The sequence below is a fragment of the Camelina sativa genome, chromosome 18, assembly GCF_030686135.1.
Source record: "Camelina sativa cultivar CO46 ecotype springtype chromosome 18, ASM3068613v1".
Classification (NCBI taxonomy): domain Eukaryota; kingdom Viridiplantae; phylum Streptophyta; class Magnoliopsida; order Brassicales; family Brassicaceae; genus Camelina; species Camelina sativa.
Window position 1 is genome coordinate 14198808 of NC_141897.1, and position 25865 is coordinate 14224672.

The window sequence follows — 25865 nt, forward strand, 5'->3', positions numbered from 1 at the left end:
ACGTATTCTCGAAGGGAAAATCAGGTGGTATTCGCCTTAGTAAATGCAACGAAATTATTCGTTGACCAAATTGAATAAAACAAGCATATCAAATTACCAATAATATGTTTTGAAATGATATATTAAGTGATGTCAAAATAACAACACATTTGTCCTACAAAAAAAATAAAATAATAACAACACATTTGTTTATTAAGAAATATGTTGGAGATAACTAAGATTATCAGAATACATATATATTAATGAAAAATGTAGAAGACAAAAAAAAACTCAATTATGAGGGCATGAGTGCTTATATGGTGAAGTAAGGGTATATGCAAAAGTTAAGCCCGTCCTCATCAATTTGTCAATATCCACAGAAGTAAACCCATCTATTCATTCCCAATCAAAGATTATCTATATATAAGAGGGACACTAGGAGAAGCAGGTAAAGTATTTAACCAAAAAAAAAAAAAAAAAGGGGGGGGGGGGGGGGTCAACAAAAACTTGTATGACCCACAAAAAAAACACTTCTTGATCCTGTCATAGATAAGTAAATATTAAACCAATTAGATACATCATCTTCTCATACAAAGAGATCATCAATGAAGAATCCGGTGGTGAAGACATGGAGAAAAATGAAATCCTTTGGGCATACAAACTCTTCTACCACGGCCACGGTCAAGAAGAGCAAATCTTGGACAGGCTCTATTTCTCTAGAGGATGCTAATAGTAACGAATCAAAAGGTAAGATGAGGAGGAAAGAGTCTCCCCAACATGGGTTTTTCACGGTTTGCGTGGGTCCGACGAAACAAAGGGTCGTGGTGAAGACGAAATTGGTGAACCATCCATTGTTCAGGAACTTGTTAGAAGATGCAGAGAATGAATATGGATATAGAGGCGATGGACCCATTGTTCTTCCTTGCGAGGTTGACTTCTTCTTCAAGGTTTTAGCCGAGATGAAGTCTAACGATGGCCATGGTGATGATTATAATGATGATGACGATGATGATGGTTCGACCAGTTCTCCAATATGCGGGTTAGGTACTCCTTATAGATCATGTGGTGGTGGCGGTACCGATTCCATTGGCATTAGGCGAAACAGCTCGTACAAGCTTCTTCGACCTCCCTCCTTTTTCAAGTTGAATAGATTTTGAAGTTTTTTTTTTTCTTCTTTTTTCTTTTTTTTTCTATAGTTCATAACATTACCATATAATTTATTTTGTTTTAAATTGTGTGGAGTGGAATTGTGAAAGAAAACTCTCTCGCTTCTCCGGAATTTGAAAAAAAACTTGAATTCCTTTCAAAGATATGTATTTTTAATGTCGGCTTAGATCATATTTATAACACATTGTTATTATTGATATATTGTATGTACTCTAATCTAATTTGTTTTCTCATTTGTATCTTAAAGACTTAAACATACATGTTAAGAGGTTTTGGATGATTGAGACTTAATATGAGTTAAAGACATAACTAAAAGCGCTACATTTACTAGAAAAGAAAACAGAAGAAGCGGATTGAAGCTCTACACCAATCTAATAACATTCCTCCATTTTGTTATAAAATTATGTTTTCCTTTTATTGATTCAAATTATAATTTTGTATAATCTAAAATAATAAACATGAGTGAAATATTCAACTTTATCTTTGTTAAAAGAACATTATGATTTGAAAAAAAATTGAGACTTACATAAGAGTATTAATAGTTAATTAAGAAAAATGAATGTTTTAATATTAGAATACCTTTATAATATGTGTGAAAATATTTGAAAAGACGCATATAACGAAAAGAGTTGTTATTTTTCTTACATGATACTAAGAGGCACGCAGCATCAACCGCCAAATAGGTACTTGAAATATTCAAATGAGTGAATCGTAACCATCATATAGTTATATTTTACAGGCTTCATATTAATTTATTAATTGTATGACAACTCTAATCTTGGTTTGTATCCGGAACGAAATTATTATTTTTTCCCGTCAAAGAGGCGGCAGAGAAAGAATTGTGGCTCCTATTAAAAGTTGACAATGATGTAGTAAGACTGAGGTGTGGCTCATACCAAGTGTGAATTATGTTATCTAATTATAATGAATTTTATCTTAATTCTCCCTAGCTGACGGTGAATCATGCAATATGCGTTGCTCATGAGGTTTTCAAGCATTTCAGTCTCCTCACAAGCCATTTTATATGCACACCTTACGTAATAATAAAACAAGTTAGATATTCCAGCGTACGATCTTGGCAGGATTCGAACTCTTTGGTCTCGGATCTTGTATGAACAGTAACAAATCTTTAAAACCTTCCGGACGTAACAAACCGATTGTCGAATATAGATTGGCTCACGGACCTAGTGAAAAGACGTGAAACCCATTAAGAAAGATGGAATCATAGACTGGAATTAGACATGGAGCGTTACACCTCCAACATATATATGATCGTTTGTAGAGTTAATTTATACGACGAATCAGTATCATTTGTCAATTAATTAGTGACTAATCCACAATCAATATTAAGTGTAACTAATTAAAAGTTAAACACGATACATCATATAAGTCATTTCAATTTGGTCATATCCATCGAGAGTCCGTAGTCATCTTGTTTTGGTTAAAGTGAAAAGAACACAAGGCAAAGACTATAACGTCGATATAACTAATTAATAATGCGGTAAAGAGAAGAAGGATCTAAAGGCATTGGCTACATCAAGGATCTTCTTGGTAGGAGCCTCCGTCACTGGCAATGTTGATCCGGCCATCAGCAGCCAACGAGCTATGGACTCTGTTACTTCTGAACAAAACACCTTCCACAATATTACACAACCGATCCAGCCGGGTTCCAACAAGTACCTATCTCCTCTACACACACTCCTCATTATCGCCTTCGCACACCTCTCTGCTGATTCCACTGGCAATACGCTTACTTGCACCTAATTCATTCTCTCAATTTTACATAGCAGCTAGTAGTTTAAGGTAACTGTAACTGGTGAATTATATTTGACCGTAAATGGAAATGAATTGGATCCTAAATCAAACAAAGCTTAGTGAATAGCTGGATTCCATCAAAATATTACAGTTGACGTTGACAATAATTCTATATTTAAGTTCATGACTCTAACTATAACTTCTCATTCATTTTGATTTTATATAACCACAAATAATTATTAATTAAGCCCATACTCACATACTTTTTAATCATTCAAAATTTTTTGAAATTTAACCAGGAATGCTTACATCTCTAAGCTCTTTATCCACAACGAGTTCGCCATCCTTTGTCATGAACTTGCCTCGGCTCAATTCCGAGTCAACGACCCCCGGTGCTACTATCGTAACACCTATCTCTGATCCAAACTCTGTTCTTAGTGTTTCATAAAAGGCGATCAGAGCGGCTTTACTCGCCTGAATTCATTTACAGAAAATTAAGGTGTATATATCAAATGAATCTTTGAGATAACGCGGTTTAGTAAATTATAAGAGGCAAATGGATACAAAAATGTTACACAATAAAAGCTCAATCTAGGTGATGCAATGTAACCACATCCAGAAGCAACCGCGACAATCCTTCCTCTGGACTTCTTTAGGTATGGAGACGCATAGAATGTGCAATACACAGATCCCCAGAAGTTTATGTCCTATGCAACATAAGGAAAAAAATAAAAATTGTTACTAACTACAAAGGGTTAGTAGAAAACATATTATCTTAGAAAGATCTTTGGTCTGAGTCAATTGACCATAGCAGGCGAAGCCTTAGAGAGATCATCGATGTCTTCAAACAAATAGAGTGGAGCAACTCCAGCATTTGTCACTAGATGATCCACTGCTCAATTTAATCATTCAAAGAAAAATATTATTTTAGATTTTAGTTTACTCATATTCTCCTCCAGTACTTTTTTGGATTGTCCAATCTACTTATGTTGCGATTGATTCATATGAAAAATATAATTATATTTTCAAATATATATCACTTTTCATGTGTTTGCTATGTAAAGTGCAAAGTGTCAAAGGAAATTATGTTACTTACGTAAAAAGATACTAGAGAGCCTAGCAATATCTCATAATAAATTGTAAATGCAAACAAACCATTTAGTACTTATTGACTTACATCGGCCAAAATGAAGAACCGTGGTTCGGATAAAACGCTCACAGTCTTCTAGTTTGGAAACATCGGCGACTAAGGGCATGACTTCAGGGGAGCCATAGAGCTCAGCTAGAGCCGCGACATGGAAGAGAGGCTCTCTTCTTATGTCAACTAGTGCTAAATACGCTCCTCTCTTCCCATACTCATACGCTAGAGCCTATACACACACTATCACACCCATTTATACTTAACCCTAACCATGGATTTGTTTGTTTGTTGACTTACCTCGCCGATGCCAGAAGCTGCTCCGGTGATGACAACAACTCTTCCGGAGACATTTTCCGAGAACAGATTCCGGCAGATTGAGACAGCGGATTTGAGCCTCTGGTAAGTTGGGTAGAAGACGAGAAGTGCATACAAGGTTAAAAGAGGAAATAATAAGTTGATGATCTTGTTAACTGGATCCATCATCCATGCATGGACTTTGCTTCACTATGGTCTTTACTAGTCTACCTCTTTCTAATTTGTTCTGTTCTTTATTCTGTTGGAAGCTCTCATGGCAATGTGGCAATCATACAAGCTGATATGCCAACACGTGTTTGGGCATAATCTACACGACCTCAGTTACATATATGGTACAAGAGAATTTCAAAAGAGCGTTGAATGACGTGTGTAAGCAAAAATAGGGATGCGGACTGGGCTTAAAGACTATATTGTACAATTGTTCAAAAACACCCATTTTTTAACACTCTATAGCTCCGTCTTTTTTTCCACTTGACTATTTAACAATATTTGAATTTTAACCTTCACAATAATCTTTTTTTAATAAAATTTAACATCTTAACCTATTAATTTTATTTGTAATTTTTTTCTAATAATTTTATAAATACACAAAATTAAAATTATCAATTAATTTTAAATTACAATTAGGAAACTTACAGAAATTGTTTATTGATAATTTTATTTTATGTTTTAAATTATATTTGAAACTAATTTTTTAAAAATATCAGACACTAACTCAATCTTAGGCTGATAGTATTACAACGATAATGTCAGATCTTAATTTTGGGAGCAAAACACTAGAAATGAAGTAATTCCCTCCTCCATTCGGAGCTAGAAGCTCTACCTTGGGCTATAGAGTGTATCATGCTCAAATGTGTTGACTATCACAATTTTAGTCGGATTCCGCAGAGTTCGTCCCGCTAGTGTAAGCCTTTGAAGAATGGCTGTCGTTTTTCAACCTTTTCGATGAGTTCCAGTTGCTTAACACTTCCATTCCCCCCTTTTCTCCCTGTTTAAGATCTCTCATTCATATAATTCGAAGGTGGATTGTCTAACTCGTTCTTCCAGATTACTAGTCTTTAAGATTAATGATATATATATATATATATATATATATTTTAGCTAAGATAATTCATTGTTTTGCATCATTTATATTCTGTTTTGCATGTTGTGCATACTTAGGAAGTTCTTGTGTTAGTCTTGCATACATCCTGCATATTTGAGTTGTTTCAAGTGTTTATGAGATATCTATACCCTTGGGAGGAAAAGAAGAGAACAAATCTTCCTACTTGATCGACGCCATAGCTCATCCCACTCGATCGACGTCGTAGTTCATCCCACTTGATCGACGCTCATCATCCGACTCGACGTTGTACAACTGGTCACAGAGACGACTCTGGATGTAAGGTTTTTGTTTTATAAAAACTCACAAAAATTTTAAAGCTCTTAAACATATACTCCCTTTATCTCTAATAGAATGATGTTTTGATAATTTCACATATATTAAAAAAAAAGTTAAGGTTTATTTATAAATTAATTTATAATTATTTTTTGGTAGAAAAAAAAATATAAACCTTAGATGACATGCCATGTGGAGAAAAATAGAAAGTAAAAAAATCATTTCAGTTTTTTAATGTACATCATCAATCTTTTAGGAATAAGAAAAAATGTCAAAACATCAATCTATTATAGAAAAATGGAGTCTAATAATTTGACAAATTTTACTAAAAATTCCCATGTCCTAATCCATTACTTCACTTGCTTGGTCTGTGGGACAGGCTTGCTAAACCAAACTAACTTTGGTCTGAGTTTGGCTAGAGCTTTCAGAAAACTGAATTAATCGAACCGAACTCATATCAAATTCAAAAATAAACCACAATGTCCACCCCTAGTCATATGTTTGAGGAACATATTGAGATGATGTTGCTCTTTGGTGTGGATAGACTTAATTGAAAACAAATTGGGGAAATTAGAGGCCAAAGTCAACTTATCGAGGATGATGTTGCTCTTTGGTGTGGATAGATGGTAAATTCAAATATGTGTAATTTCTAAAATTTGGAAACAAGTTCAACGTGAGGGGCCAATTAAGGAGACTAGGAGAGGTCTAAGGGGGTTTGGTTTTGTTGATATACAACAAGTATTATCAAATCTTTTTATTTTTATAGTTTGTAAATAAATGGGGAATCTTTGTTAAAATTAAGGGTTCTATTGGTTTTTTTTTTTTGTTTTTTGATTAACATCAACTCTTCACTAACCAAATATCGTAGTTACACATTGTTCTGGTCAACAATTTTCTGAATCCATATTTGCACTATATAATACAACTTAGGATCATATATAGTTCAAACTAGAAAGAAATCACTTTAGTACTCTATCTCACACTTTGTTCTCTTCGCTTAGTATAAATGTAATAATCACTTTCTCAAATTGTTTGAGCATAATCATAATGTCTTGGATGATCGGGTCCAAATATGGAGTATAGATATGATATTTCTTTTATCAAAGACACTAGCTGATGGGAGTCTGACCAAGGAAAAGATTAATATCCATCGAAAAGTTTCTCACCCCACTTCCATCATACAATTAACCCTCAGTACTGCTCTCATACCCAGCCACATCACCTTTCTTTCCTTGTTCCTAAAAACCCGTCCAACTCCAAGTGGACGCCTCAGCTGACCAGAATCCATATGTATTACATTTAACCCAATCTTGAGGAGGAGAGGCGGCCATTTGATTACCATGTTTTTTTTTTGTCTCCCTTTGGGGTAATGGTTCACTTCTAGCCTTACATTCCTCCTCATCTTCCACTGCTTTATTCACCACTTCAAGGGCTGAGAACTTCTTTCAACTGAAAACAATATCAATTATATTTCCACAATCTTCAAATAAGCCAAGGAATTAATGAACTGTACATACTAACTTGAGAATGAGGTTTATCGATTTTTAGGGCATGGTGCAAATTGTGGTTGATATAGTCAGACCACTAATAGGGGTCTATTGGTGTTTAGACTCCAAAAACTGTAAGAATTTTGTTTGAAGTCTTAAAAATCACAAATTTTCTCTAATCAAACTTTCTTATATTAATGATGTCAAAAACATTTCTAAAATTTTCTTCAAAGTCTAACACCCTCATTTTGTTCTTTATGGGCCTTGTTGTTTAAAACCAACAAAATGTGCTTTCATTTTCTAAAAAGTAAGAGCCTATTTTAAAGTCCATAATTTCTATAATCATTAATTTAAGATAACGTTTACAATAAAATCTCAACCGTTCACTCCCGAAGATTTTGTCGATAGATTCTATGAAATGAACAAATCGTAATCCAATGAAATCTCAGTAGATAAGATTGAAATCTCAATAGATAAGATTGAAATCTTAAACAATAAAAAAAATCTATATTTTATGGTCAGTTTTACCCGATATATAAACTGAAGATAACTCAGAATCTAGAAAGAATAGTTCAGAGAATTATAAAGAATTTCTATACAAAAACAAGTTCTCTTGCAATTTGCTATTCAGAAGAGTCAACAACTTCATCAACAAAGTGAGATTTATGCTCTCGATAAATCTCGATGGTTCGTATTCGTAGATCAAGATATACGGTAAATACTCTAAAATTTTTCTAATTTTTTTGGTAAAACATCAAAATAACAAATGGAAAATATTGTTAAGATTCAGATGTTGATAAAAATCAACAACTAAATTGTTGAATCATAATGCAAAACAAATTTGGATTGACAAGATTAAATATTTTGGTAAAAAGCATTTGCTTTTGTATCTATATATATATATATATGCTATAATGGTATCCTAGCTACATGAACTTTTTTCTTTCTCGAGTCTGACAAAATTCACATCTATTCCAATCAAAACTATATCTATCTTTGATGTCACCTTTTCACATCTTCATTCTTTTATTTTGTTTTTTTTTTTCCGACGAGTTTTATGAGTTTATCGAACTTTCTTGGTTCTCGATTGTTTACAGCCAAAAAAAGAAAAGTCAGAAAAGGTGACTAAAACGACAGCGTTTCCAAATCAGTAAATTCGAATTGGCTTTTCAAGTTCTTATTAACCTTTTGCAGTTCTCGAGAGAGATCTTTTCCCAACTTTTCGAACAAAAAAAAAATAATCGATTCTTGTTCTTCTCTAATTCAAATCTTCTTCTTCGATTCTTGTTCTTGTTCGTTTTAATGGAAACTCGCGTGAAGCAGGAGATTCTGTTACCAACTTCGACTACTCTCTCTACTTGGAAACCCGCCGCTGGGAGCAGCATCGTTCCGCGGCGAGAATCCGGAGAAGTTATCGAAGTTAGTAGTAGCGACGACGACGAAGGAGGATCCGAGTTAGGGGAAACCGCTAACGATGTTGAAACCGTAGACCTAAGAACCGGTAACGATGTTTCTGGGACGAAGAGAGCGAGGGGTGATTCTGTAGCCTCGCCGGCGAAAAAGCTAGCGTTTATGATTCCGGATGATGAGGAAGGGTTTCCGCAGGTTTTGGCTCTCCCGGCTACTCCTTGTAACGTTGTGGCGGCGCCTTCTCCTTCGGCTTGGGGAAGTTGTAAGCAATTTTGGAAAGCTGGAGATTACGAAGGAACATCTGGTGGTGATTGGGAGGTTTCTGCTGGTAAAATTTGCTTTGTGTGATTTTGTTTATATTTCTCGGATTCTTTTGTTAATGGAACTTAGGAGAATAAATTGGGAATGTTAGTGATGGAGTTTGAGAAAACTTGTGGTTTTAGGTGGTTTTGATCATGTAAGAGTACATCCTAAGTTCCTGCATTCTAATGCAACTAGTCACAAATGGTCCCTTGGAGGTATGTAACTTTGATGCAATCTATTTTGAACAATGTTTTATGCAATGGAAATGGTGGTTAAACATTGTTATCTCTTGCAGCGTTTGCTGAGCTTTTGGACAATGCTTTGGATGAGGTGTGATGTTTTTTCTAATTCTTAGAACTATTATAAAGATGTGCATTTGTATTTTCTGGTTTGGTCGTATTGGTTTCTCATCTTTTGATTATCAGGTTCAAACTGGAGCTACATTTGTTAATGTAGACATGATCCAGAACAGGAAAGATGGAAGCAAGATGGTCTTGATTGAGGGTATACAGTTGATTTTTTGTATTTTTTGGAACAAATTTTGACATTGCAGCGCTTTCTTGATCCTCATCTATGGAGTTTCCTTATGTTTGAAATGCAGATGATGGAGGTGGGATGAATCCTGAAAAGATGCGGCACTGCATGTCTCTAGGATATTCTGCCAAGAGCAAACTTGCAGACACCATTGGACAATGTAATCATTTCTTTTTCCTGCAAGATAAATATATATATCAAATTTTAGTTCAGGACTCTTAAATTTAGGATACTTCTTATAGATGGTAATGGATTCAAGACTAGTACAATGAGACTCGGAGCTGATGTCATTGTTTTCTCACGTTGCAGTGGAAAAGATGGAAATAGGTTCGTTATCTATTACCACACCATTACCCCTTTCAGCTATCATATTTATATAGTATCGATTGAAAAAAATCAATAATGGCTATAGTTATATACATCTGACGATAATTCTGTTTACCTGATGTTTCTTAAGCTCGACACAGAGCATCGGCCTTCTATCATATACATTTCTAAAGAGCACCGGAAAAGAGGACATAGTTGTACCCATGGTAATCTACTTTTATTTCATTGTATGGAACTATGGGTAAAAATCCACTTGATAATTTCGAATGGTGATTGTTAGCATGTGATTCAATTGTGAGCATTAATTAAGTTACATACACCGTTCATTTCATTCTTTTGTTTGAAATACTGTTCTCATTTAACGTTAAAGGAAATGTAACACAGAAATACGTGTACTCATCTTTCAATTTCAGGAGCAAAATATATTATGCAGAGAAAGCTAACATTGTCCTGTTCTCAGGATATCACTCATATAATTAAAATGACTTCATAACCAAAACATATATTTTTTTTTAGTTTGGTAGGCTTTTGTAGTCAGTTTATCTCTTATAATCTTCTTCTGATGATAATTTAAATGAAAGCTTGACTATGAAAGAAGAGGTTCTGAATGGTGTCCAATAATGAGGTCTTCGGTTAGTGATTGGGATAAAAATGTGGACACAGTGGTTCAATGGTCGCCGTTTGCTACCGAAGAAGATCTTCTTCGTCAGGTAAAGCTCTTTCCTTTGTTCCATGAGAGCCTTTATTACAAGGAGAAGCAAAAGAAAAACAAAGGAGTCGGTTCCCAAACGCTACTACTTATATACTAATATCAATATGTGAGAATTTTCCCACTAATCTTTTGCTCTGATTATTGTAGTTTAATCTAGTGAAGAATCATGGCACAAGGATAATCATATATAACCTCTGGGAAGATGACCAAGGAATGCTAGAACTTGATTTTGACACTGATCCACATGTATGTGTTTTTAATTTTTTATTGCTGGACATACATTATACATAGATTACGTTCTGCAATGATGCAGAAGCTTCTGTGTCCATATAATTTACGTATGGTTTGTTGCAGGATATCCAGCTTCGAGGGGTCAATCGGGATGAGAAAAATATTGATATGGCTTCTCGATTCCCTAACTCTAGACATTTCCTGACATACAAGCACTCACTCAGGGTATAAATATTCTTTCCCTAGTTGTGGTAATTTTCGAAGTTAGTTTGGTTCAGTCTCCTGCTAAAATCACTATGATAGTTCTTAAATGATTGAAACTGGCGAATCTGGTGGTGGGTAGAATTTGAATGATTATGAATCTCATTAGTTGTTGGCTGCATTGTCGTTTCTCTTATTTGTTACCATTTTCATGTTCACAGAGTTACGCATCTATTCTCTACCTAAAGATTGCAAATGGGTTCCGTATCATTCTGCGAGGAAAAGATGTTGAGTATCACAACATAGTAAATGACATGATGCATACAGAAAAGATTACTTATCGACCAAAAGAAGGGGCTGATGGATGTGCTAAGTACTCAAATGTATGTTTTCATAATTTAACATAGTTAGAATTTTTCCTGTACTTTAATGATATCAAGCAGCTTATACCGAAATATTTGGCTGCGTGTGCGCAATCTTTCACAGTTGTCTGCTGTTGTGACCATTGGATTTGTGAAGGATGCAATACATCATGTGGATGTTCAAGGCTTTAATGTTTACCACAAAAATCGCCTTATTAAGGTTTCTGTTTCTTTTTGCTACTTTTTCCCACTCTACCTTAAAATGTGGCGGAAATAAGGTCAGCTTTACACTTTCGTTTAATATCTTCTCACTTGTTTTCAGCCATTTTGGAGGATATGGAATGCAGCAGGAAGTGATGGTCGTGGGGTCATCGGTATTGTTTTTAACTGGAAGGTCTAATATTTGATAAGCCTTATTGACGAAAAGTCTAATGTTAGTTCATTCTGCTAGGTGTCTTGGAAGCTAATTTCGTTGAGCCTGCCCATGATAAGCAAGGGTTTGAGCGCACAACAGTTTTGTCTAGACTTGAGGCACGGCTACTTCAGATGCAGAAGGATTATTGGTCTGATTCTCTTCTCGTGCTTTTTCAATCATGCTTCCTAAGCTTGGCTGGTTCATTGGACTATTCGGGTTGATGTTTACGTTCTGCTTTTACACAGGAAATCTAAATGTCACAAAATTGGATATGCTCCGAGGCAAGGCAAAAAGTCTGCTAAGAATACTGAAGAAGACAGAGGTAAAATATATTTTTACTGTACATCGACACTTTAACTTGTGCTGAACAATCTCTTGGAAATGTTTCCCACTTTGTAGAATCATCACCAGAATATGATCGTAAAGGAGCTGTCTCATCCAGGAGAAGGACCGCTGCTTCGAGCTTTAAAACTTCAACTGCTGCTACAAGCTTTAAAACTTCAACCGCAGCTTCAGAAAAATTCAACACAAGATCAAATGTGAATGGAGGAGGAAAAGGATCGGTGAAAGGTTCTAGAGACACCGGGTATAAATCATCAGAGAAAGGTGGTAAGCTTGGAAACTCCTCTTCCAAATCTAACCAACGCGCAAAGCCTCAAGGAGCTCGTGCTTTGGAGGTCATCAATAGTGATGATGACTATGATCCTGATTCTTCACCAGAAAGAAATGTCACTGACCTTCATGAGAAGGTCCCATCCTCTCTTTAGTTTTTTTCCCTATGGACACTTTCTCCAGTATATAGGATTTGAGAACGTAACCTTTTCTACTTCTTCTCTTAGAGTTCCGAACTACCAAAGCCTCAGTCTGGTTCGCCTACCCTCAGTCAATTGGAACAAGAGAATAAAGAGTTAAGAGAGAGGTTTGTTACCACCTAACCTACCATGTTAATTTGCCTATAAGATTTATGTTTCTTGTTTGTGTGAACATTGGAAGCTGCGTTTTTTATTTTTGTTTCTCAGGCTCGATAAAAAAGAAGAAGTTTTCCTGTTGCTACAAAAGGACGTGCGACGTGAGAAAGAGCTTCGCAAAACACTTGAAGCTGAGGTAACTTCTACTTTCTGACATTTACTGTGTCTGCCTGCAAACATATAACAACACTCACTGATTAATTCCTCCTGTCATTACAGGTTGAAACATTAAAGAAAAAGTTAGAAGAGACGGAGAAAGAGCAAGAGAATTTAATCGATGTTTTCTCACAGGAAAGAGACAGACGCGACATGGAGGAAGAAAATCTCAGAAATAAGCTAGAGGTTTTGATCATCCGTTCAAACAACATTTCTGTAATTAGTATCTTAGATTTCAAGAAATAAAATGACTTTACTTTGTGGTTGCAGGAGGCGTCAAACACAATCCAGAAGTTGTTAGATGGGAAAGCTGGAGGCAGAAGATAAAGCGTTGTAACCAGACGTTAGAGGTGCATTGATGATAGTACTGAGGGGCATCTTACATAATTGACTGAGTAGGTTGTTTGCTTTAAATCCTCTTTTTGTTGTGGTGTATGGTCTCTAGCCTGACCAAACCAGAGTTAGGAGAGAAGTGGGATATTGTTGTAAAGTGAGGTTATTGGTTTAATGTTTAAAAACATTTGAATTTGGTTCTCGGCATTTTCAACCTACCCGGACGCAACCTCTCCTTAATCCAACTAACTCACCAGTATTGGCTTGATTAGAATCATTATATTAACTTTTACAAATTCTCTTACATACATTATATGATTGTTAATATCTAAACTAATATAATGTGTCCCATAAAAATAAGATTAATATCTACCCAAATTAAGTAATAGTTTTTTTTTCTTTTTCTTTTTTTTTTGGTGCAAAGAATATAATAATTTTCTTTGTTTACTTATTAGAGCAACTACAGTATATCATTTTCTTTGTTACAAAGGAACCCATACATAATAGACAAACGACATATTCATTTATTTAAATTTAATAAGACATATTTTACATTCGAGATGAGAGAGGGAGAGATACACGGTGACGTTGACCAGACCCAAATTAAACATTGAACCCTAACTTAACATGCAAGCAAATTGAGAGACAAACACACACACATCGACTCTTGATAGTAAAAGAGCTAATTAATTCTTAGAAATGAGAAATGCTTCTTTGTTGTTAATCTTCTCAATGTCTCCTTTGATCTTCTCGTCTAGATCAATGGTATCTGCCATGTCTGCACTGTCCTGTGGCACCAAAGTTCTCATCTGTGAGTTGCAAACCATCGAACTTAGCCTCACAACGTCGACGACATGCTCAGATATGTCCTGAAGCTTGATCACTGACGGCTCCAGAACTTTCGTCCCAGGTTTCTTGTAGATCACGAAAAGTATCATCTGAAGCACTCCAAAGATGAAACCCAAAATATTTGGCAGCTGGAAGATATATATATGATCAAGATTAGAGAAAAAAACATTAGGTTTTAGCGAAAGACGATCATAATAATTAAGAGCTAGATACAAATATTAAGACTAGTAGACACTTACGGCAATGTTCATGTCTTTAAGGAGAAGCCCGTAGAAAAACCACATGATAGCTGATAAGGTTAGGAAGAAGGAGAGACCGAACGGCATGAACTCGGCACTCTTCGTTTTGATCACTTTCCTCTGTATGTCAATTAATATTTGATAAATATAATTTTTATAATCGATAACAAAAAAGAACAAAAAAATTTTAAATGGTAACTAAGAAAAAGAGGCTTACAATGATGCCAAGGGGAGCAACAAAAACAGACAGAGCAAATACCATACAAATGTATCCAAGAACTTGACCACGTTTATTGCCATGAGTCAGAAAGTACGTCAACAAGAAGATTAGGCCGAACGCGAAAACGTCCACAAAGAGAACGAACTTCACCGTTAGAATCTGCCATAATGGAAGAAGACGTTCCGTTAAAGATTTAGTAATTATTGTGTGTAAACTCAAGACAATAAGTTATATTCATATAGAATAAGGACCTTTTCCTTCTTAGGAGCGTAGAACAAGTACAAGGAGATGTAGACGATCTGTACGACAAAGGCAAAGGAGTTGATCGTGATCAACATCATAGCATCTTTCTTGATCATCGCGTAGTACAGCCATAGCATCGCACTGAACAGGGAAATCACGTAAGGAACCGACTGATACCCTTCAGATGATTTCCTCTTGTATATACGAATGAACGTCGGTCTAAATATATAAACAACACGTATAAATGCTTGAGTTAAAACGTATTTTTATACGAGAAATGTGCAAAAGAGTTATAGACTACTTACATTGGGGCAAGGCAGACGAAAAAGGAGATGATATTTCCTACAATTTCGTTATTGTTATGTTAGAATTTCACGATGTCTCATGTAAATGCATGCATTTTGAATGTATACGTAAACATGAGAAGATATACACTAAGTCACTAATTATAAAGAACAAGAACGCAAAAAAAAAAAAAAATACCTAGAATGCCAAAGACAGTAGCCAAGACGGCTTGTGAAATTGCCATTTTTAATCTCTCTCTCCAACGTAGTGAAATGCTTCTTTAGAATACAAAGAAAAGAAAAAACTTAATTATAATTAGAAACTCTCCCTCTCTCTCTTCCTCTATTAAAGAGAACGCAACTGAAAGAAAGAGTAAACTCTACAGAATCATACTGAGAATCTGTTCAAATGTATGATGCAATTCTTGATTGTGGAGTGTGGTGATTTATATAGGGAGGAGAGGAGAAAAGTGTATCAACTTGCAAAATGAGTCAGCGAGTGAGATAGATAGAAAGAGTTTGAACTCAATGGGGTTGTATAGTGGGAAAAAGAAAGAAACAACGAGCATTATCTATACTTTACAGTTGTATACTTCATACCCCATTGCCTCGGAAGGTTCCCTTTTTTTTTCACCTAAGCCTAACCTTACCCATCTTTTGATTTTATGATTCACGTACTTAATCCCTACAACTTAATATGTTACTTAGTTTCTTCGTTTTATGTAAATGGCTAAACCTTTTCTATGACGACCTTTTAGATCTAAGTTTTACTCGAGTACCCGTTTCCTCAAGAAGAATATATTGGTCAATATAGCATAATATAATACATAGATTAATAGATCCTGTTAGCATTAATCGTATATGAAATTTTAACCAAAAAAAACGCAATTGTGTATGAATTGCATCTGATCAATAAAGCAGTAAGTCTCTTGTAAATTTGCCATGAAATATTGCTCAAACATGTGAGGATTATAATCCTCTCAATTTCAAAAACTGTCACATAATTTCACTCTGTATATCTCTATATATAATATGGTTTCTTGGTGAAACAATACGTTCTCAGAACTTAATTGGGGAATGGGTACTATTTTGTATGCGTACACAAATATTTAAAACAGAAAAAACAGGGTGTTAAGAGATAGACGAGAGTAGAGATAGAGCATAATTGTGGGACATAGGAGATTGGTGGAGATTACTAGTTAGCCCTGCTTTTATTTTTGGTTTTGTTTTTTTTTTCTACATTTCTTTCTCTTTCTCTTTCTTTCTATATTAACATTTTTATTTCTTTTTCTTTTCATCACAATCCTCTTTTCCTAATTATTCAAATATTTATTAATATATCTTTTGTTTCCAAATTTTTTTTACATACAAAAAAATTATGTATTTTTCTTTATAATTTGATATGTATTTTGTTTTAATGATTTCAAATAGAATTTAATTCAAAATATTTATATTTGTGTACAGTTCAAACCATCCAACATGCCGTCCAGCAATATTTGTGTACAGTTTAAGCCATCCAGCAGCATATTTGATAGATTCAACCCGTCCAACAATATTTGTGTACGGTTCAAACTATCCAACATGTTAGATAGATTTAAAACGTCCAACAATATTTGTGTATGGTTTAAACTTTAAACCATCCAACATATTAGATAGATTCAAACTATCCAACAATATTTGTATCCGTACATCAAACTATCCAGCAATATTTGTATCCGTACACCTTATTAAGTGTACAGATGTCTGTACACATTATTAATTGTACAAATGTAATTTGTTTAATTTTTAGGGTTTTAGATGTCTTTACTGCAATAGTTGGTAAAAATTATATTTGTACACTTAATAATGTGTACCGTCATATGTACACTTAATTATGTGTATAGACATCTGTACACTTAATAAAGTGTATAGACATCTGTACACATAAAATATGTACGGATACAAAATATGTATATAATATATTTAAAAATTATTAAACAAAATTTATATCAAATTGTAAAGAAAAAAGTATAAAATTTTTTGTATCTAAGAAGTTTTCTAAAAAAAATATATATTAACAATTGTTTAAGAAATCAAGAAATAAAGAGAAAATGAAAGATACAATGACATGAAATGTAATTAAAAAGATTTTTGAATGGCAAAAAGACTGAGAAAATAGTCCAACAGTGATCAATGTGGTTTTTTCTAATTATAAATAGTGAGTGTATCTTTCTAATTATATATGAAAAATATATCATTTTTCCAAATAACTCATATAATATCTTCAATGAGTAGGGTAATTTCACTATCTTTTTATTCATCTAATGAAAAAAAAAAAAAAAACAAAGAAACGAATGATGTTGTGCGCACATTGATGTCGGCATGCGAAATTAACCTAAATCTTATCTCATAAATTCTGTGGGAAATAATCAAACCCTAAAACCTAAAATGGGTGGGTATCTATCCAACTCAGCAACTTATGAGCACTAAAACCTTAAAAATCTTGCAAGTACCATTCTGGTACATTCTAGTGGACCAAAGTTTTGGCCTTTCTGACGTGTCACCAACCAAGTAGGTGTTGAGATGTTTACTGTTTACAACTCTCTTTGCTTAGGGTTTTACTAGTGCAATGAGAGCAAGTTGGTCTTTTACCTAAACCGAATTGTCATGCTCATAGTTTGTTTTCTGAATTGAAAGGGGTGGTTTAGGGAAATACCCTTTTGAGATCTTTCCGCCAACATATTTACAAAAAGAAAAAAAAAAACAAAAAAAAAAACTATTTCCCCCAACATTATATTGAACTATGCAATTTTCTTTGAAGCAAATGATGAAAGCTGCAATAATCAATACAGTTGTACTAGGTGTGGATCCATAGTGTGTAAGTAGAGTTATTTGCTTTATCATTTTTTGTGATGTTAATCATTTTCTTTTTCTCGTTTTTGTCTTGTCTATATAGTAAACATGGTATATATGAAGTAACGTATGTTATGTCAACCATTTTAGTTATATGAAGTGCGTAAACCATCAAACCAGTTTAGGGTAAAGCCTACAATCGAAAATAAATGATCCTTAGACTAAACCATACGGGCCAACGAATCAGTCCTACAATTGAGCTAGCGGGGAATCAAAGAAACATAATTATAAGTTTTTTTTGGTTCTTTGTTTTTTTTGTTTGTTTTTTTTTTTTTTGGTATAAAAACCAAAATGCGAACATCTTTACAAGATTAACAAAGAGATAATATACTTGTACAATTTCTCTATTTTATAATATGGTATCGAAAACACAAAATACCTAAAATTGATATCATTTTTCAATAAAAAGTCGAATATCGTCTTTTCTATTTATTATATACCACTATTATTTAAATTGTCAATAATCACGTTTTGTAATACACATAACAAAACATTTCTTTGCTCGACAAGTTTCAACCCATAATTTAATTTATAATATGGAGAGTAACGCGATGTAATGAAGTCAAAACTTTGGTGAAAAAGAACTGCATAACTCGGTCGATTTTGATGCTCAGTTGAACATATCTCGATTACAAAGATATTACATCTTGTCCTCTTCTCATTTTGTAATGTAATAAATTTAGTTAGTTTTTCAGTGAGTAGAAATTTTTGAGGGAAACATTTTTGAGGGAGTACTTGGTTTTTCAATCATGTATAGACTGCCTTACTTTTCGTTTAGTGTGTATAGATGTTGAACCATATACAAATTTATGAAACTAGTAAAGAAAAACTCATGTAATCGATTTGCTTTAGTAATTCATTTATATCTAAAGTATGCCGTTCATTGTTCTTGTAATTACTTTTGTTTTTCTTTTTGGTTTCGGTTGACTTTTGGAGAAGTCCAACATATAAATTAAATTAACCATGTACAACTTTACAAACGAATAAAGTGAAATTTCTTAATATTTTTCTCGAAGATAATATACTTATAGTAAAATTCTATACGTATGAGTTTGGTACTCTCAGAATAAAATCTATTCGCAACGCCCATTGTCTTTGTTTTCTCGCATAGCTAATAGTTTTGCCATATTACTCCATATATGCTCTAAATTTTTCGAACCATTATTATTTGAACCATAATACGATTCTTTTATTTTAAAATTTCCTAATACATATATGATCAAGTGCACAACTAAAAAGATATTACAGAGTCTCGTTGGACAGTCATTATCTAGAAAGAAACCAACATTTTAGCGTGGTTCATATACCTTTTGGCTTTAGATCTTTATATATTCTTCGGTATTATGACAAGTGTCCTTTGAGGATATTTTATTACATCAGAAAATGAGTTTTATATATATATATATACTAGATTATGACCCACCCGATGTACGGGTTTAGAGTTTTTAAAATAAAATTAAATTTAACAAAGAATATAAAATAAATACTTTTAGTAAGTAAAAACTATCTATAAAAATAAATAGATACATGGAGTTGTCCAATGTGATATTTGGTGTAAAAGGTGCAACTTTGCGATTGAGACTATTAATAATGTTTTCTTTGAATACCCTCGCTCGTGTGAAATTTGGGATTTATCTCCGACTCTGGTCTCGTCAGAGGGTTTTCCATATGAGTTGATGTACTCAATTTTGGATTTTGTTTTCTGGAGGGATGCCTCTCAACAGGGTGATCTTGATCAATTTCTTCAATTACCATGGCGCTCTCTTTTACGGCAGTCATGTCAGCTCCATCTCCGTCTTTGGATGTCCAGGTTTCTTCACCTAGTTGTCAGATTGATAGTTTTTGGAAAGCAACCAATGTGCATTCAAGATTGGGCTGGTAGTGTTGCGTTGGTGAGGAGCGAACCTTGTTGTTGGGGGCCAAGTGTCTAAGACAAAGACCCTCCCCCCTACATTCAAAGTTAGAAGCGTTGTTGTGGGTCATGGAACGGATACGTGCTGCAGGGATCGCTTGTCAACATTTCAAGACGGATTGTGCTGAGTTACTCAATATTGTGCAGTCCCTGAAGATTGGTCGTCCTTCTCCAACCTGCTCGATGAGTTTAACTCACTAGAGTCCTTTCAACTATTCTATATCTCTTGGATCCCATGTACGTCAAATAAAAAGGCAGATTGTCTTTCCCGTGTTTCGCATTCTCTATCACTGAAATTTCTTTTGTAAAACCCTTCCCTCCAGCTTGGACAAATAATCGAGGAATTTCCTTTTAATTTATTGTTTTGTTGGAAAAAAAATAGATACACTTTTAGTTAAAGAAAATAGTTGTAGATGAGTTCAAAGTTATTAAAATAAAACTAAATTTAACAAAAAATATATATTTAATTCTTTTCATAAGTAAAACAATGTATAAAAGTAAAGAGATAAACTTTTAGTTATAGAAAATAGTTATTTTTTTTTTCTATAATACACTAATGTATATCCATTTACAAATCTACTATATACATTACCACTAAAAGTGTATTTGTACAAATAAATATATTTTACTGTTAAAATATATTCTTTAGTCTTTACTACTACCAACAAATTATCTTTATGAACACATTAAATAATCTATTATATATCTCTTCACTTTAATATTTTTATAGTTATAAAAATGCATATGTTAATATTACATACTCCTATCTTATATATTACAATATTAGCAGTCTTTTTGAATAAATTATTTGATTGGGGAAAAAAAGTATGAGACGATCTATTTTGTTTTTTTACTTCAACCATGTTTTTCTTTATGTAAAGGTTAGTATTTCTAATATTTTAGAAACAGTAATTAATTGTATATTTTCACAATCATTTTTTTTATCTTATATAAAAAGTAATTCTTTTTCTTGTAAAATTAGCAACTTAAAATTAAAATAAATAAACTATTTTATAATTTCGAATTTTATGATATATATATATATATATATATATAATTTTCTGATAATGATCTTTTTAAAATTTTAAAGCTGTTTAAATTTTATAATTTTCGTATAATGTCTTTTCATATTGTTAAAACTGTTAATAGTTTTGTTTTACATTTGGAAGTTTACAAATGTTTTTTTTTAGATTTTAAATAAATTTAGGTTTTCTTTTCTCTATTTTACTTTTATATAAAACTTTTTTATGGTAGGTTTTGAATTTTTACATTTTTATTTTTTAAAATATTAATAAATTTAGCATATGTCATAATCTTGTTAATGAGTAATTTTGACTATAGCTTTATATAATAGGATATATATAATGCATAGCTTAGATATATATTGTAAAAATGTGTGAGACAACTAAAATCTCAAAATACAAAATATTTTTTGGAATATATCGTAAATAGTTGCATGTTCTTTCCGTATAGATAGATCACTTTGAACTTCAATGCTAATGCAACAACATATACTGATTGATATACACATTAAATATACGATTACAATGAATTTTCTTAATTAGATACATATATACTTGAATTACTGATTTAAGTAGCAAGTGGTAGACCACTAATAAAGGGTAACTTAAAGATAATTAGGAACGACAATTGATGGTATCATATAAACAGACTGTAGCCAAAGGATACAATAGGAATCAAACTGTTCACCCCTAATACTACGAGCACCTTATTATTATTAATTGTTGGACGTAACATGGTTTTAGTTTGGCGATTGCCACTTAATTAAGAGTGGCCTTTATGATGTGTATGACATTGATGGCAGTGAAAGATACTGAGAATCTTTACAATCTAAGTGCAAACGAGAACGGATCCAGTGTCTTAGAGCCGAACTGTTTTTTTCTTTCCTAATTGGAAGAGAATGTTCTGTTTTACGTCTACACAAAGATTCCCTTATTCTTTTTTTGCTCGTCAGAGTAATGGACCGCCCTCACATAAGATCTTTGTATTCTTAAAAAGTGGTTAAAAAAAAAAAAAAAAAAAATCTTGAATATTCGATCATCATTGACATCTACGCACGATGGACATATTAAGGAATATACTTGACTCTCTTTTTTTCTATGAATGCTCTTTTCAGTTTTAATGACGTTTCTTGGTGTGGTTTCTTATTCATAAGTGGATTTGCAGAAAGTTTACTTTTTAATATTGATTAGTTAAAAGTTCTCGTTTTACAAAGACCTAACATTGGATTCTCGTTTACGTTCTCGGATATGTGATTGTTTTTAAGCCTTGATTAATAATATATAGGAGCTTCAACCAAATCATACTTAAAGTTTTTATATTCACACGTTAGAATTGGTAGATAAGGAATGTTTTCTTTTTTTATTTTGGTAGATAATGAATGCTTTCTTGAGAGAGAGTCCAATAACAAGATTTAGTGAGACAAGTTACATTAATCGTAGTAAGGCAAAATCAAATTAAGTAAATGAAAATTAGGAAAAAAAATCCAAATTTACCTTTCGTTTAACGGAAAACGTAGTTCTTTTCAGTAACATGTTATTTATTCATGTAAAGTGTTACTTTCTTATATGGTTTAATAATATTTGTTTATCACATGTCGTCTGAGGTTCTGAGCATCACCGGTAAAAATCATTATTTCCGTATAATTAAATAAAATGTTCAATATATCATCCAAAAGTGGTTAAAAGTTGATTAACAATCATTATTATTTTTCTATAGCTATTTTCTCAAATGCTCACCTAGAATTTGTTATTGGCTCCGAAAATACTCTTTATAAAATATCTAAGCCGCTTGAAGTCCGGTATAATTTTGCTTATGTAAGAAACATAATGCAACACATAGTGGACCAAAATCTCTTATGTGGTTCCGAAGCATTCCCTCTCTCTTTCCGATGCCACTTTGATTTTCTGACATCACATGGTCAAATAGGTAATAATTATAGGTTGCACTGCAGCGATCTAGTTTAGCTGCAGAGTATTATTCAGTAGGCTTTCCATTCAACTGGGCTTTGTGAAAACAAAAGGGCTTAATTTGAGGCTGTATATATTTCACTGTAACAATCATGTGGTGGTTACTTAAGACAAGCAATTTGATGCTATTGCTGTTGTCGGTTTTGTCGGATGTCACCTTTTGTCTTCAACCAGTCAACATCCATCGTTTCCTATCGAACTTCATCTTTAGGTCTCTCGAGTCTATGGCCATGAATGGAGAAATATGGTTTGTCATCGTTTTAGTGCACCGCTTCTCAATTATTACACCATTCAATTACAAATATTATCTGCATACGGTACTTGATTGTAAAAAGTGGGGAAAAAAGAAGAGAAATTTAACTAATAAGAAAAAGAGGAGAAAAAAAACTACATACGGCCGTAATAATGCACGTTACATAAATATTAAATGCTTTGAATAAGGGTGGTTCAATAGAACGTTTTTTCAATGAAGAACATATAAAAGCATCTCCAATCGTTCTTTATTTTTTCTCTATAATAGAAATCCTCTGTAATAGCGGTGAATTTTACTCCACTGATCTTCTATTTTCACCTCTAAAATAGAGATTGCTATTTTTTCCTCTATTTAGAGCATCTCCAATGGTCCTCTATTTTCACTTGTAAACTCCATTATAGAGTAGTTTTGCTCCAATTGATCTTTATTTTCACCTCATAATAGAGATTGCTATTTTTTCTCCTATTTTTAGAGGAACTCTATTTTTTCCTCTATAAATAGAGGTGAACTATTTTATTTGCAAAGTAGTCCTCTTAATCTTTAACTTCTTTTATTTATGACCAAAATAAAAAATATATATATTTTTAAGAACTAATAATACAAATTTAATAAAATAAGTATTTTTAAAAACTAATAATAGAAATTTAAGTATAAATATTTAGTCTAAAATACTGAGACTACCATTTGGAAAAGATAATTTCTATAAATTATAATATTTATTTTTCATTCAATCCATAATAATTATTTTAATACAAAAAACTAGTAACTTAATAATCCGGTAAATTACTTTGGGATTCACCAATATCGCTAAAATATTGTCCAAATGAACCAAATGATGTAGATGGAGGAGGAGCTTGTTGGTTTTGTTGTTGATTATTCCGCTTTTGTATAATCCGTGCTTGTTCAGCCTCAAAATAGCAGAAGATGATGACATTCGTTTCCAGGAATTTCTAGGTCGATTTAGAAAAATAAAAGACAAACAAGCTCATTTTTCACTTCGAAATGCATTAATTGATCATTTGTGGGAAAAATACAGTAATGCAGATGGTTAACAATCTATTATATTTTATAATTTTTGTACGATGTAATGCTATTTATAATAATAAATATTTAATTTAAATAAAAATAATAATTCTATAAAAGTGTTACAAATTTAAAGTAAAATGGATTAGTTTGCAATTTTTATAAATAAAATGTGTTAATTGTAAAATAATAAAAAAAAAAAGAATCTATTTGGAATATTTTTTTTAGGGGAAAAAACTGAGAAAACAATTTGAGCAAAACTCTCCTCTATTATAGAGATCCTCTATTATAGAGAAAAAAATAGGAGAAACCATTGGAGATGGTCTTATAGAGGAACTCTATTTTTTCTTACAGAGTGTTCCTCTATAAATAGAGGAACTCTATTATAGATGTGAGAATAGAGTACATTGGAGTAAAACTCACCTCTATTATAAAGATCTCTATTATAGAGGAAAAAATAAGGAAAACCATTAGAGATGGTCTAATTAGGTTCAAACAATACCATTTATGAATATATAAAGAAAAAAAGAGGTTGTGTACTTTTCATCATGTGATTAATTCAGGTGGACACATTGCAAACCAACGAACTGACATATTTTTTTTTTTTGGTGAAAAGAAGTGACATTGTTGTTAAAGATATATTAATATCTAGGATACATGCATTACGATGTACATGTATGATATATACACACCGAAGTAACATGATTTAGCTTTGCTTTTTCTTTTGCGATGAAAATTACATGAATTCATTTTTCAGTGTCTTTTTATGATAACCAATATATTTTAGAGGTTCAACCGACCGACGTCCGTAGTCTCTTCAAATCATCGACCAATATATATATATATATATATATATATATGTTAGTTCACTTCCCATTGCCAGCATTCGCATTCGTGATCATAAAAACATTAAACCTTCGGATAGCTAGTTGATTCATCGATTGAACTACTGACGTCCGGGAAGTTTTAGATTGTTTGTTTATTTTTTATTTTTAGTTTGATCAGCCAATCTAATACATATGGTATGAAAATTCACATTCCATCATTATTCTTTTCTATATTGTACTTGAATTCGGATGTGGTATGAAAAAGACTAGTTTTGTTCTAACCGGTTGAGAATCTAGTTATAACTGGTGCATAGCAAAGTGCATAGGTGCAAAATATAATGATATAGATTCGTTTTTATTTCGTGTCAATGAAAAATAATAAAATATGTATAGGTTGGAAGAATTATAAGCAAACAATGGACGTGGAATCTCGACAGGACGACCGTTGTGAAAGTATAAATGGGTACAAAAGACTTTTGTGTGTGTGGTAGACAGTTTGCTCCTCCCCTTTTGGGTTCCCATGTGAAACCTCATATGATCTTACGTAAGTACGTTTCTTTTCTTAATTTTGGACTGTAAGGAGATAACTGTTTTCTTTCGTCTTATATATGCTAATTCAAATCTATCCCTATTTACACATTACAATATCCGAGTTTTCTAAGGAGAAAGAACAAGAAAAATAATAATCATTGTAAGCTTCCATCGACTAGAAGAAGGTGTGAAAATTACTTGCTTTTTGCAAATTTTTTCTTTGACCGAAGAAAACCCTTAAAATGTTTGACAGAAATTGTATATGTTTATATTTTATATTTATCGTAAACATCTTTTAATTCAACTTTCTAGGGCGGCTATAGAAATCTGGTTTAACTTTCAAACCTCTTACTCAATTAATGATTTGACGCTAAAACCAAACAAAAATTGTTAGTTCTATAATGTTTTTTTTTGTTGTAAATTTGTGT

At 32.8% G+C, this 25865-nt stretch overlaps 4 protein-coding genes across 6 annotated transcripts; 2 read left to right on the top strand and 2 right to left on the bottom strand.

The window, feature by feature from the left end:
* Positions 1-470: 470 nt before the first annotated feature.
* LOC104761057 (uncharacterized) lies at positions 471-1379 on the top strand. Its single transcript, XM_010484073.2, has one exon. It carries the CDS (start codon positions 585-587, stop codon positions 1134-1136), a length of 552 nt encoding a protein of 183 aa, XP_010482375.1. The 5' UTR covers positions 471-584; the 3' UTR covers positions 1137-1379.
* A 1110-nt stretch (positions 1380-2489) lies between these two features.
* LOC104761058 (11-beta-hydroxysteroid dehydrogenase-like 6) lies at positions 2490-4585 on the bottom strand. Its single transcript, XM_010484074.3, has 6 exons — positions 4340-4585; positions 4079-4271; positions 3708-3793; positions 3477-3608; positions 3211-3375; positions 2490-2906 (listed from the first exon to the last, which is right to left on the bottom strand). Exons 1-6 carry the CDS (start codon positions 4523-4525, stop codon positions 2637-2639), a joined length of 1032 nt encoding a protein of 343 aa, XP_010482376.1. The 5' UTR covers positions 4526-4585; the 3' UTR covers positions 2490-2636.
* A 3037-nt stretch (positions 4586-7622) lies between these two features.
* On the top strand, positions 7623-13381 carry LOC104761060 (protein MICRORCHIDIA 4). Of its 3 annotated transcripts, none has more exons than XM_010484076.3 (21): positions 7623-7936; positions 8546-8960; positions 9076-9150; positions 9231-9265; positions 9361-9439; positions 9537-9629; positions 9712-9796; positions 9927-10002; positions 10378-10506; positions 10656-10754; positions 10863-10964; positions 11162-11323; positions 11427-11522; positions 11625-11676; positions 11754-11865; positions 11963-12039; positions 12117-12466; positions 12557-12636; positions 12737-12821; positions 12905-13027; positions 13112-13381. In XM_010484076.3, exons 1-21 carry the CDS (start codon positions 7907-7909, stop codon positions 13166-13168), a joined length of 2412 nt encoding a protein of 803 aa, XP_010482378.1. In that variant the 5' UTR covers positions 7623-7906; the 3' UTR covers positions 13169-13381. The 3 variants fall into 3 exon arrangements, with proteins under 3 accessions (XP_010482378.1, XP_010482379.2, XP_087354771.1); XM_010484077.3 differs by having other exon boundaries at positions 7704-7936; positions 8543-8960; XM_087498645.1 differs by lacking the exon at positions 7623-7936 and having other exon boundaries at positions 8138-8960.
* Positions 13382-13678: 297 nt separating this feature from the next.
* LOC104761061 (bidirectional sugar transporter SWEET10-like) lies at positions 13679-15549 on the bottom strand. The gene is made up of 6 exons (XM_010484078.3): positions 15209-15549; positions 15031-15067; positions 14734-14944; positions 14480-14641; positions 14263-14382; positions 13679-14151 (listed from the first exon to the last, which is right to left on the bottom strand). The coding sequence occupies exons 1-6, from the start codon at positions 15252-15254 to the stop codon at positions 13861-13863; spliced, it is 867 nt and encodes a 288-aa protein (XP_010482380.2). The 5' UTR covers positions 15255-15549; the 3' UTR covers positions 13679-13860.
* Positions 15550-25865: the final 10316 nt, after the last annotated feature.

What these genes read in the sequence shown, in the direction of transcription:
- LOC104761058 (XM_010484074.3), bottom strand. Translation starts at nt 4,525, where the DNA reads ATGATGGATCCAGTTAACAAGATCATCAACTTATTATTTCCTCTTTTA. An exon ending in CAGCTTCTGGCATCGGCGAG is followed by an intron (nt 4,272 to 4,339) that starts GTAAGTCAACAA and finishes GTGTGTGTATAG; the next exon opens with GCTCTAGCGTATGAGTATGG. An exon ending in TGGATAAAGAGCTTAGAGAT is followed by an intron (nt 2,907 to 3,210) that starts GTAAGCATTCCT and finishes AGAATGAATTAG; the next exon opens with GTGCAAGTAAGCGTATTGCC.
- LOC104761060 (XM_010484077.3), top strand. Translation starts at nt 7,907, where the DNA reads ATGGTTCGTATTCGTAGATCAAGATATACG. An exon ending in TGGACAATGCTTTGGATGAG is followed by an intron (nt 9,266 to 9,360) that starts GTGTGATGTTTT and finishes TTTGATTATCAG; the next exon opens with GTTCAAACTGGAGCTACATT. An exon ending in TGCAGACACCATTGGACAAT is followed by an intron (nt 9,630 to 9,711) that starts GTAATCATTTCT and finishes TACTTCTTATAG; the next exon opens with ATGGTAATGGATTCAAGACT.
- LOC104761061 (XM_010484078.3), bottom strand. Translation starts at nt 15,254, where the DNA reads ATGGCAATTTCACAAGCCGTCTTGGCTACTGTCTTTGGCATTCTAG. An exon ending in TTGCTCCCCTTGGCATCATT is followed by an intron (nt 14,383 to 14,479) that starts GTAAGCCTCTTT and finishes ATTGACATACAG; the next exon opens with AGGAAAGTGATCAAAACGAA. An exon ending in TTAAAGACATGAACATTGCC is followed by an intron (nt 14,152 to 14,262) that starts GTAAGTGTCTAC and finishes TATATCTTCCAG; the next exon opens with CTGCCAAATATTTTGGGTTT.
- LOC104761057 (XM_010484073.2), top strand. Translation starts at nt 585, where the DNA reads ATGAAGAATCCGGTGGTGAAGACATGGAGAAAAATGAAATCCTTTGGG.